Source organism: Festucalex cinctus, chromosome 21, assembly GCF_051991245.1.
Source record: "Festucalex cinctus isolate MCC-2025b chromosome 21, RoL_Fcin_1.0, whole genome shotgun sequence".
Lineage (NCBI taxonomy): Eukaryota > Metazoa > Chordata > Actinopteri > Syngnathiformes > Syngnathidae > Festucalex > Festucalex cinctus.
The window spans coordinates 8974016-8987266 of NC_135431.1; the positions used below are offsets into that span (position 1 = coordinate 8974016).

At 39.7% G+C, this 13251-nt stretch overlaps 1 protein-coding gene across 5 annotated transcripts in view; it reads right to left on the reverse strand.

The window, feature by feature from the left end:
- stxbp5a (syntaxin binding protein 5a (tomosyn)) overlaps positions 1–13251 on the reverse strand; it is a 73709-nt gene that overhangs the window by 38031 nt on the left and 22427 nt on the right. For all 5 annotated transcript variants that reach the window (XR_013281176.1, XM_077510501.1, XM_077510500.1 and 2 more), the window contains exons 4-6: positions 8857–8938; positions 5924–6024; positions 400–534 (exon numbers count right to left, since the gene is read on the reverse strand). Coding sequence is in view for 4 of the 5 variants with exons in the window: in XM_077510501.1 (XP_077366627.1) it covers positions 400–534; positions 5924–6024; positions 8857–8938 (318 nt within the window). In the remaining variant the exon portion in view is untranslated. The remainder of the gene's footprint in view (positions 1–399; positions 535–5923; positions 6025–8856; positions 8939–13251) is intronic.

Sequence of the window (13251 nt, forward strand, 5' to 3'; positions counted from 1 at the left end):
AGTGGACAGATAGCAGGCCCCCCATCCATCCATCTGAACCAGTCATAGCATAATTAAATAAAATGTAAAGACTGAAACTGTTGATTAATTAAATGACTGGTCATTATGGTGTGCACAACTTGGACACCAGGTTGGTAATATACCCTAAAGCAATGTAACACTGGCCCATAGATGCAATTCGTTAGCCCATGGCGTTTCTAAATACATGTATGTGAGTGAATGAACAGATGATATCTGTTTACATGAATGAGTATGTTTGTAAATGGGCAAATATAAGTTTGTAGTACAAGTAGTAAAATAAGCCAGATGTTTACTGGTTATACGTGTACATGCAGACAAGTATACATTACTTGTGCATGTGACTGTACAGACAGGCTAGCAGAGGCGGCTAACACTCACAGTTCAATGGCTTTGTTCCACATGATGACGTAGCCTGAGAGCATGAAGCATTCCACGTTGACGATGTGGATGTTTCCCCGTTCTGTGCCGATGTACAGCCATTTACTCTGGAAAGGCAGGTGGCAGAAGGTTATCCTGCGAAAGGAGAAACACACAAAAAGAGTTACGGGATTGAAAGCCCGAAGACGGAGATTCCTGACAAATCGCACCGAGAAGATTATTGAGCCCTCATTCGGTTTCCAGTCTCCTCCCAGATTGGAGTTTAATGAGAGGCTACAAACCCTTCCGTCCTCCTCAACTGTGGCGATACGTTCATCTTCTCATCCCTTTTTCATCATTTTGCTCTTTCATCCATCTTCCCGTTCCACCTTCAGACCATCCCAGGAATACTAATGTGCGACCTTGCTCATCTGGCGCCCTTAATATTTCGAGGTTCATGCTTTGATGCTGCTTGTATCTCTGGCTCTATTTTCAGACTATTGTAAAGACAAAACCAGGCATTGGCAACATTTATTTGTAAATTATTTGAAAAACAAAAAGGTACCTGGGAGCTTTTACCCAAGTCCCACGAGCTAATAATTAGCACTAACAACAAAAAAGCACAAGCATGGTATATATTAAACAAGCTGCCAAGCCAATTAGCAATAAGTGGGAGCATGCGATGACTGTTTTTAAACACAAAAATAATATGAATGTAAATAAGTGAATAAGAAGGGACAAAAAACACACACACATTGTGTCAAATCCTTCATATAAGCTATCAGACCACACGAGCTACAGAACTAGCTTACTTTGGGGTGGTTAAAAAACACAAAACAAAACAAAACTATACAATTAGCAGCTAAACTAACCAGATGCTAGCATAAGTTCAAATTCAACATCTTCAAAGCAGCACAACAGCCTAAGTCGTCTGTTTGTGATTGTCCACTCCAACAAAAGATGTAACGGTCGCTAGCTAGGCTTTTTATAGACGAGGCTGATTTGCGTGAGCTCAACTACATGAAATGTGTCATTAAATTAATCAAAGCTACTAATATCCTCTGTGTTGCTTCTATCAAAATGCTGTGCACTCATTGTAGATTAAAATAATATATATATATATGTGATGTCCTCTGGAGTTCTCCTAGTTGAAAGGCAGTTAATTACCTTGCCTTGGGTGATCTTAAGTGTTAAATAATTGATACCTACTGTACATGAATCGGAAAAATATCACAAATCCTTCCTTCAAAAGGGGAACTCCAGCGGTTCGTTCTTATTTATTACATTTATGGGGATGAGAGCATCTATGATTGTTCGAGTCTCCCGTTTTCACGCGCGTGCTGTCAATCCATCCAATGTTTGGAGTGGTCACGACACACACAGACGCACAGTCAACCACACAAACGGCCCGTTGGCAGCTTGCAGGCTCACGGCCAAAATGTGCTCGCTTGGACCTGGCAGGCGCCTGCCACAAACACAACTGTGTGATCAGTCACGTGACAACGATAGAGAGAGAGAGTGGTGCCGGCTCATTGCGCGTTAATTGTCATCGTTTCTAACGGCACAAGTTTGTTTGATGGATGATCCACTGAGGTCCACTGAAACGCATGCCAAGTTAGTGAGTGTGTCAGCAGTTTGGAAGCTTGACCTTAATTGCCGTGAGTTAGAACGGACCAACTGAAAGGCCAACTAGACAATAATGTTTTATAATTAGGCCAGATGCAAAGGTCCCTCTTGCAATGATTTACTTTCTTCCTATTGGCGGTCCCTCGACATAAAAACTTGAAACTCAGCCCTACAACGTCAGGCAGTTTCCACTTAGCAACATGACATTTGCTAGGCATGGCTATCATGACTAGACCGGGCCCACAAAAAAATGGTAGTGCTATGGTAGACTTCCTGTTTCTTTTGAGGCATGATACCAGTATCGGCAACATTAAGTGTAAAGTGGCAGTATATTAGTAGCTCATGGAAGCAAATCTCTAGCCCAGAGGAGTGCCTTAATCCGAGATGCCGCTGAGCCCAAATCTCCTCGCAGGGTTTCAGTTCAGAAGAATCTAATGAGATGGCAGATTGTGTCCTCCCCATGCTAAACCTCCCAAGAACGAGAGCAAGAGTGGAAATGACATACTGTACAAATAAATCAAACATCTAACTAAGCAGAGCTCGGATTCATCTTGTTTAAACAGTAAACATTCAAAGTTGCTTGAAGGGATGATTCCTTAGCTTTGATGATTCCTTTTCTCTCCAGTTTTTTTTTGTTTGTTTTTTTAAGTTCTTTTCTAATTTGAAGCAGTGTTTTGGATGAGGTGTTTCAATAATTAAATTGACTATATATATATATATATATATATATATATATATATATATATATATATATATATATATATATATATATATATATATATATATATATCCATCCAACAACAATTGGGCCCGGGAAATTGTTTCAGTAAATATTATCAGTAGTTGTCACCTCTATACCCTTCTATTAAATTTGGGATAAGGCATTAAAATATACAGTGATTATTTAGGGCACAACTTCTTGAAGAAACATACTTTAGTATATAAGTGCAGTATTAGTAGTAGCAGCTGTTTTTTGTTTAAAAAAAAAATAAAAAATTGTTGCATTTAAATTGTAGACCTGAGACTAGTTGTCAGTCAATCACCGGATACATACACTGGATATAAAAAGTCTACACACATCTGTTTCAATGATTTTCTCTCAAAAAATACCTTATTTCAACATTTCTTCCAATAATTAATGCGTACTACTAGAACATCTTATCATTTGGGGTTAATCAGAAGCACTTTACAATCGTGGCCGGTGTGTGAGTTTGAATGTGATTCGTTAATTCTGAACACACCCACCCCAGGTACAAGAGGGTGTGCACACTTTTGCAAACATCTCAGTGGTTTATAGTTATTCCCCCTCTCTAAAATGTTCCACTTTTTCAATTGAGTTGTGCAGATTATAGGTCACATTAATGGTGTAAAAAGTTTTTAAATTATTTATGAGAAAAACAGGGGGTGTGTAAACTTTTTATAGCCAATTTACAGGCAAATACACATTAATAATCTCATTCACAACCTATCGTGCAAGTTTTTGAATACTGAAAGGAAGACAGCAATACCATCTGCCACTGTGAGAGAGATTTTGTGACATGCAAAAATGTCTTCCCAAATGAGAACGTGCCGGACTTATTCGTGTGCGCTGACCCGAACTTCTTTCCCTTATTATCTCCCATCATATCAGCCCGCGTCCACGCCGACGTCCGCATCTGCAGTGGCTTCCTGCGAGGCCACGAGGTGACTGGAGCATCCTACGCCACAGTGACTCGGCAGGATTTCTTCCTTCCTCTCGCTCGCATCCCCGACAGCGCAGCCCACAGACTGACTCACCGCTGTCTGGCGGAGGCCCAGTCTGTCTCAGCTCCGCCTCCCTTCCCTTCTCGCCTCCTTTCGGTCATCCCAAATGAATGGATGCCCGCGCCGGAGGGCTTTCTGCAACGATGCGCTCGCCCGTCCGAATCAAATTTGGATCGCTAGGCGGACAAAAGGAAGCTTCTGTCTGCGGTAAATGAGTATGCGAGTATATGCGATGTCGGTGTGGTCAAGCGTGCTTAGGGGGACTAACTCACAAGAGTGGCTGCGTTCACATTCCATGCTACTAAAACCCCTAAACAATTGCTAAATGTAAACTGCTCAAATAGTTACCAGGTCCCAATTAATCCCCGGAACCACTGCCTACTTAAGTATTTAAGCACCTTACCCCCAATAAACAACCTCTTTGTTTTATGAAAAGATAGGGATGGCAGTGACATCCTAATGTACCATATTTCCTTAAATAATTGCTATGTTCTTCTTCTGCATTTTTGGAAACATTGTCCAAAAAAAAAAAAAAAAAGATAGGGAAGGAGCGGTGACAACTACTGATGTACTCCTCAAATAGTTACCAGAACCCAAATAATCACTGGAGCAATGGTCCATTTCAGTATTTTAATGCCTTACTTTAAGAACAGTCCTTGCTTTAAAACAAGATGGGGAACGAGGTGATCATCACTGCCGTATTTCCTTTAATAATTGCCATGCCCCAATCAATCTCTGGCTGCAGAAAAAAACCTGACAACAAATAGATGCCTTATTCAATAAAAAAAAAAAAAAAAAAAAAAAAAAAAAGGAATAAAGTAGCTGATGGATTGTCCATCTACATATTTAAATGCCTCGCCCAAAAGAGAGACCTCAGTGAAAAGAAAAAAAAAAAAAAATGGAGATGGAGTTGGAATCAACTACTACTACAGAGATAACCTCACTTAACATTTTGAAAGCCTTACTCAAAATAGATGCCTTTTTTTTTTAAATCTTTAGAATAAACAGCAGGAATAAACTGGCATCTGTAAAGCTGTTTTCGGTTTATAATATTTAGCTGCTGTGAGGCGTTCTCCCATGTTCTTGAATTGTAACTGCCGCCTCACTGTCGTCTTCCAAACGGGACGTCTCAAGCGACTCCCTCGAAGCAAGACATCTCTCGCCAAGCGGCCACACGAACGCGTCTCGGGGTGGTGGCGAAGCTTACTAAATGTCAGGGGCAGTCAAGCGCCTCCGTAAGGACGCGAGCAGCCCCGTAAAAGTTGCTGCCGGCCACCTGTCCGTCATGTCAGCGCTGCGTCAGATCACCGCTTCTGACACTTAACCCGTCCCGCGACTTTTCAGAGGAACGGATACGACCGCGTGATCTGATTGGTTCCGATGGGTGACCACGACGTCAGTGATTGTAGGAGACATTTTGTCGGACTTGCTTGAGGTCTGTACTTGTATTGCCCATCTGGAAGAGTACAGATATGCGTGGTTTTGTATTTTTATAAATGTTCATCGTAGGTCATCGTAGGGGTGGGCGAAAAGACGATATTAGATCGTTAAGAACTTTAATGTGTTGACGATCTCATAAAGCTGACAGATCGGCAAGATAGTCTGCGGCACATTCTATGCAGTTCAACTTTATGCGGGCTCAAGCTTGGTTTCCAGCAAATTAACATGTTGAATCAGTGTCGGGCGTTCGGGTATTTGATCACTGTGATTGGCTGTTAGCTAGCGTATCAGCGCAGAGGGCAAGAACAGGAAGTTATGAACACAGTGAATGCAGAGGAATCTCCACTCTGTGGCGTCCCAGCTGTAGCGACACCCCGACTTGGAGTGAAACTACACCAGACACCGATGTGTATTGTGCATAAGTTTGAAGGCAAACGCACGAGCGGAGCTCCGCCGTAACGTCTCCGCGTGAGCCTGACGCAGAAGTATAAGGAAGCCTTGACAAATGAGGTGTGATGGGAAAATAAGACGCCTGGTCTGCATGCTACAAACCACCTTAGCCGTAACAGATGAACTCAGTAACCTTAAAGATAAGCCATGGGCATTAACGTCATCGATTCTGCACCTGCTACTGCTTAGCGATGAGCCACTCGGGCCGTAGATTACCTTAAAACCCTCAATTACACTGTAGTCCAAATAATTAAGGTAACATTAATAACTATTGTACATTACTCACCTCTCTCTACTAAACTTGAGCGAGTGCAGGATAGCCGGTCTCTTCTGCCTCAGGTTCCACAGGTGCACTGTGTCGTCAGCCAGGGCACTCACCAGCGCCCCCTGTCCCCCCCAAAATAAACCGATTTAGTTTTGTGATTACATGCACGCACGCACACACAAAAACTCTGAAAACGTCTTCTGCCCAGGCATGAGTCAGCTGGCGCCCTCCCGGTTAGCCATGATGTATATAAAAGTATGTGTGTAGGAGGCACTCAAATCTTTTCCATCTCCCGGAGGGATTCGGTTGGGCTGCTGAGTCACAGTCAGACACACACACACACACACACACACACAGTGTGTATGCAGGGAAAGAAGTACTAAAACACTAATGACGGTCACAAGGGCTGCACTAAAATCTTTGTCATGCCTAATTAGCGCACATGGAAAAAGGGAATACCATTAATAAATAACAATTATGGTTAATTTCCCAATGTGCAGGTCAGCATCCTTGAAAACGACATGAAAACAGCATTCGCTGTATCACGTGAATAAAACTATGAAGTCCAATAAAAGCGTAGTGCCTGAATGCAACGCTTACTTTTGATTGACACTTTCTGGCAGGTCTTCATTTTTTATCATTATGTGACAGATAGTAGAGACTAGCTGAAATTGTGGCTATTACACTACCAACGCGACATAAAAAGCACCTTTCGTACCACTTGTAATACGTTTTCAAAGAGAGGAAATGCGATTACCAGGGATGAACATTCACGATGCAGCCCCCGAGTCTTTTTAAATGACACTCAGTATTGGGGACGACTTTTACCATAAGCTTGAGAGCAGGATTTTCTGCCACATACAATATATATACACAGTGCACAGGGAAAAAAAAAAAAAAAAAAGTCTCTACTCGGTGTTATTAAAGAATAGCAACTAATGAGAATGAGATTAGAGGTAAATAAAATCAATCAAAATATATTGCGGATAAAACAGCCTTAGGAAAAATTTGTTGACGCTAACGTTAGCTCTGATGTCTCCCTATGGACTGCAATATGTTTTGCATTCAGGTAATGTGAAGACTTAAAATGCTTTAGTGATAAGCTAAAGTTTGTCGCGAAGAAAAGTTCTGTGTCGCCTGGAGCACTGAAATGGAAAGTGTGATTAAATTAAGTCTGGGCTTGAATTATTACATTCTGGACAAGTCTGCTTAAACATTTTCAAATGTACAGCACACAGTGACGGCTGCAGAAATACAGATTTATTTCCTGGTGATAAATCTGTCTAATAACACTTAGGATGTGTTGATGAAATACTGCTTCGAGTTTTTATAGCTCTCAAACTGTCATAAATAAAATTAACTACTTTTGCCACTCATGGAAATGTTCCTTTTGTCAACAGGTATACTAGATTACAGAATTAAGCTAATGGCAGATTCCATACTTAAACCCTATAGAGAATATTTACGTAGTGAATCAATGTAAGATATTTGCATATGTTGTAATCAAGACCAGTGGAACTTTGTTTGTTGCCATTAAACTTTCCCAATTAAAAACCTTTCTTTTTTTCCTCTGGTCTCTTGAGATCTCGCTAAATTTGCTGGAATTTAGAGGCTTCCGGGGTTGGCGTAAGACTTTGATTTTGTAATCATGGGGAAGGCAGGAAGTGTTTGGTCGGTGCTGGATTTCACTTTGATTTACCTTTCTTTTCTCTTTATTTCTTTTTTTTTCTGACCTTTTCTCTGGTCTCCTGACCATTTAAACCTCACGACTCTGGCAAGATTCTGAAGTACCTGGTTAAGGCGAAGGGTAATGGGATAGTTATAAGGTTTTAGGTGAATGAATGAGTATAAATTTATACGTATTTGCACGCACGCACACGCACGCACGCACGCGCGCAAACATACACACAAAAAAAAAAATAAAAAAAAAATAAAAAAATAAATAAAAACCTTTCTTGCCTCCCACTAAAAAAAGTTTTTTTGTTTTTTTTTTAAACAAAGGAAAACTAGCACTCTGTTGAATAATAATTAAACAGTTTGTGCATCATGCAAATCCATTTCAGTGTTCTTTCTGTGCCCACCTGGGCCACTAGGAGGCATGCAGCATATATTACATCATATGCCAGAAGTCTTTGCGGCAGAGCTGTTCTAATCAAGTGGGCGGAGTTTACCTGGATCAACTCTCTGCAGAGTTGGTTTAACAATAAATTAATCCATTCTGTCAAATCACTCCAATACTGACCTCTATTTAAATGTGTTCAAAATACACTTTGGGGGTTGAAATCAACTCTGAAACATTTAACACCAAAATGTTGACACTCCAACTTTTGCTGTGAATGCATATAACAGTCTTAGATTCGCGAAACACAAAACGTATAACTTTGGATGTTACTTTATCTGTCAAGTTTCACATTAGCAGTTTGGTGGGGGGGGGAAAAAAAAAAAAAAAAAAAAAAAAAAAAAGACACCTGAAAATGTAAAACATCCTCGATAATGTTATTACAATGTTATTACAAAATAAGTCGGGATTTTTTTTTCCATTACATAATTGGTAAAATTATTACATTATTGGGTTTTATTACATCATAAGCATTATTACTATTATTATTATTACTTCTGTCTACTTGTGTTGTTCCCCCATTTGTGATTAAATGTGTTTTCCTTAAATGGGTATAACACCATCCACCAATGCTAACTGTTAGCATGTCAATGCTGTTTTCCACTGTATGCTAGCAGTGAGCGAGTAGGTCTTCAATATGGTCACTTGTGTCTCAAGGCATCTCGATACTGTAAATTTTCACCAATCCCGTTAAAGCATGTCGCTAGCCAGAGAAAACCAGAGGCTGAGCAGCACTGCATTTGTTTACAGAGCTCGTTTCTGAAACAGAATACAAATACTTGTACCTTTACAACCCTGAGTACTCACTGGTGTAATAAAGCTGTACGTTTCCTACCTCGTTGATGAGAAACTGCAGCTGGATGACGGCCGCCCCACTCTCGTGTTGACAATAACACTCCACACCGGGACGACCGAACCTGGAGGATTTACGGTCAAGGAAATTGTGGCAACACATTAGGAAAATGTGTCTTTTCCTGTGTGTGCGTGCGCGTGCGTGTTTAGGCAGCTTAAGTATGCACTGCAGCGGCGCATCCGTGCAAAAAAATGGCAGCCTTAGGACAAGAGTCTCAGCATTTGAAGGTCATCGGCAGCGTGTTACTCCTGATCTGAAAATCTGTCATTTGAAAATTGGCGTGACGTATAAAAAGAAAGAAAGAAAAAAAACAAAAAACATTTGCTACCAGCGCACACACTTTCCTAAAATGCTATAATGAACATGCTTGTTGGACTAAAGACAGGGCTCACGGGGGGGAGCTTTAAGGTAATGAAATAAACACAATCAACCGAGTGGAAGTGAACATTTCAGCTGAGGGAAAAGTCATAGCGGCAAAAAAAAGAAAAAGAAAAGAAGAGCGCACGGAGGATAATTAGAAGCTCTTTGTAGGTGCATGGGTGAGCCGGCTGATTATATTCATTCATTCACTCCCTGGACTCGGTAAAGGGAGGCCATTTGTCATAGCTGGGGTACACCCGCTGGATGACAGCGTTGCTCATCATAATGTGTATGCGTAAGTGGAGAGGCATGCGCGTGTGCTTTAACTACACACAAAAATATTGGCTCGCATATGGATTGTAATGCGCTACATTAACTATATAGACCACCACTGCAGCCGCTTATTAATATTTAAAGCATGGCCAACACTGCTGCTCTTCGCTCTCAACGGACGTAAAATGTACACCTGCACGATGGAATACAAGACATCCATTGGATGTTGGGGCACATGGCAGGGTACATCCTGAGCTAGTCACCAAAACTGTAGCCACTAATCAAACATAAATTAGATGTAGGATGCATGCATACTTGCATGCTATCAGATAAAAAAAAAAAAAAAAAAAAAAAGTACTGGATATATTTATTTTATTGCTGTGGATTTACTACACGAGAATATTTATTTCAATTTTTTTTTTTTAAAGGTGTTTTGAGTTGGAAGTTGCACTTAACTGCTGCAGAGTATGACTTCTTGAAAAAACAACATCAAAATTGTTACAAAAAGAAAACTAATTGAAACTACATCTTATGTTTATAAAACTAAAAAAAACTAACCATAATTACAGTGAAAAAATGTCCTTTGTTTTTGTCTTTGTGAATTGATACCATACATTAGCGTTTGGGATTCTTTTTTTTTTTTTTTGGTACTGCTCTGCTATATATTTTTTTGTTTTGTTTTAGCTTTATATCTGTATACAGAAAAAGGAATGTCAAACGTTTGAAAATTGTAGTTTAGTTTAACTTATTTCACATAACTTATTGGCTTTTTTTTTTTAATATTCCATATTGTCAGTCACACTCTTAAAATAATTGCCTGAGTCATTTTTTTTTTTTTTTGTTTTTGCAAAAATTATTTTTTGCCTAAATCATCTCCTCATGATGCAAATGGTTCAATGTTTTTGTGTTTCCTGAAAAATCTAAAAAAAAAAAAAATAATGACTTGGGCGGCTATTTAAAGATGTCAATATATAAATAAACTACAAAAATAAATACAATAAAAATAATAAAAATAATAAAAAAAAAAAAACAACTATTATAGTACTATAATTAACTATAATGAAAAATCCAAACCTCTGACAACATTGTTCAAGACACTTGGAAATAAAAAAAATTTCTACATCAACTTGTGTTAAATAACACAGAAGATGAATTTATTACAAAAAATAAGAACTTGAAAGGCTCTTTGTCAAGAAATTGTGCATCTATCTTGCTCTGTTTTTAAATAATAAATAAGATCATTTTAGAATTTTACTGCAACCAGTTCAGGGTGTACTCCGCCTACTGCCCATAGCCAGCTGGGATAGGCCCCAGCACCCCCTTGTGTGGAGCAAGTGGTTCAGAAAATGGATGGATGGATGGATGGAATTTTACTAACTATAAAACTGCAGGTTTATATAAAAATGACTCCAAATCAATGCACGGGAAAAGGAAGTCACATCATTTGCAGATGCAGTACATGCTTGTCATTGGACAACATTCAGGGAAAAGCGGACAAGAGTTGCCGCTTTAATTAACATTTTAAAAAGGGCCAAAAGAGCACCCAAAAGTCTGATCAGGTTTTCGTCTCGCGTCGAGCCAGACTTTTGCTTTCAGGCTACAGACAGACACTCATGACACTTATTAAGTAGTCATGTCCATCCATAATGATTCTTGGTGCATGCTTGGAGGTGCATTCTGACCAACTCTGGAGGGGGGCGGTGAGCATGAAAGACTACTGTTCAATTCTGTGATTAGACATTAGTAGTAACTGGGCGCTATTGTTGCTAACCAAAATAGCAGCAAAAAGACTCTCTTTCTTGTGTTAAGTCGTGGAAAGGGTGTTTTTCACAACTAGAGTTCCAGTTGAATCTTAACAAGGAGTAGCTCAAAATGTTACGTTTGGTTTTACTGCTTTTTCTCAAGTCTCAACATCCATTGTAGTACACTACTACGCTAATAAAGTACAAAACAGTAGCAGTAACATTTTTTATCAACCCAACCACTTTTTTTGTCTCAAGCAATTCATCTCTGAGATTAAGAAAGACTTTTTTTTTGCTGACAAACGACTAACCTCGAAGATGTAATTAGCACTGTAAATCATTCGGCAAATGCCAAACGCTTTTGGTTAATCACTGATACCAGGGACAGAATAGTGAAGACAATTGGTTGGCTCCCCGACTGGATTAAGTCGAGACCTTTTCAAATAAGACAACCAATTTCAGATCACACACACTGCCAGCTCCAAATAAGACAACCAAATACCGCATCATTTTTCAAAGTATGGAAGAAGTAACTACTTTTTTCCTGTTAGATAAGCGAGCACAACTCCAACCTGATCTTATACTACAACTAAACCATGTTGGGAATTCAATCACAATTTAACCTACAATTACATCATTCCGAATGATTCATCCTTTGTTTTACGCACATTCTGTTCGCAGGTGAAGATGATAACGTTTCACGCTCAAGAGTTTGGCTCCGAATAAAAATAGCAAAAAGGGGATTAAAAATAGAAAGCAGCCCCCGTCGTGCCCCGATGGATATCAAAGTGAAACAACGGCAGATAAAGAATGCATGTCAGCTGCTGGCTAAAAATAAAACCTGAGCAAGATTACACGCGAAGCAATTCTTAAAGTGTTAGCAAGTGCCTCTTCGTTGCATCCGCACGGGACAAGGCCGGCTGCATGTGTCACACTTGCTGACAGGAGCGTTTTCTCATCTCTCTCTATCCTGTCGCTCCGGGAAGCCTCGTCACGCCGCTTAACAGTGGACAGGCTGGACCGCGGGCAGCCAAGGAGGCGGGTAGACGGAGAAAACAAAAAAAACAAAAAAAAGTGGGTCATCTTCACATCTAATCACGTGCCATGAAATACTCACAAGCTGTTGCGGAAGGAAGATTTGCTGCCTTTTTGTCAAAACCATTGAAGGATATTTCATTTGTTTACCTTCAAAAAGGTCATCATTTGATACTTGTGGTCTTGTGACCTTCACTGTTCCTTTACTGGTTGAAAAGCATGCTCTATTGGGTTTAACTCATTTCATTTATTTGCCTTCTGAAGGCCTTCCTATGCAGATTTTATGTGGGTCTTTTTGCTTTCAGTAAAAGAAATCATGCAGCAATGGCTTGAGATCTGGCTACTGACTTGACCACTGAAGGATAGCCCCATTTGCCTTTAAAAAGTCTTCATCTGATGCTTGTTTGTGGTCTTGTTACCTTCACTTTCTGTTCATGTCTAACAAGCATGCCCTATGGGTTTTAACACAAACTTTTTAAGACTATTTCATTTATTTTGCCTTCTAAAAGTCTTCATATGCAACTTTTATGTGAGTCTTTATGCCTTCAGTACATGAAATCACGCAACATTGGTTTAAGATTAGGCCACTGACTTGACCATTGAAGGATGGTCCATTCATTTGCCTTCAAAAAGTCTTCTTTTGATGGTCGTTTGTGCTCTCATTACCTTCACTTTTTTTCTTTACTGGTTGAAAAGGATGCTCTATTGGGTTTAGCTCAATCCAATTAAGACTTTTTTTCCCTTTTTTTGCCTTCGGAAAGTCTGCATATGCAGCTTTTACATGGGTCTTTTTGCCTTCAGAAATTGACAACATGCAACATTGGCTTGATGTCAGGACACTGGCTTTACCATTGAAGAATAGTCCAATCATTTGCCTTCAAAAAGTATTCATATGATTCTTGTTTGTGCTCTCATGATCAGAACTTTTTAAATCACACAGTGAAATATGGGTTAGTCAGTTAGGGTT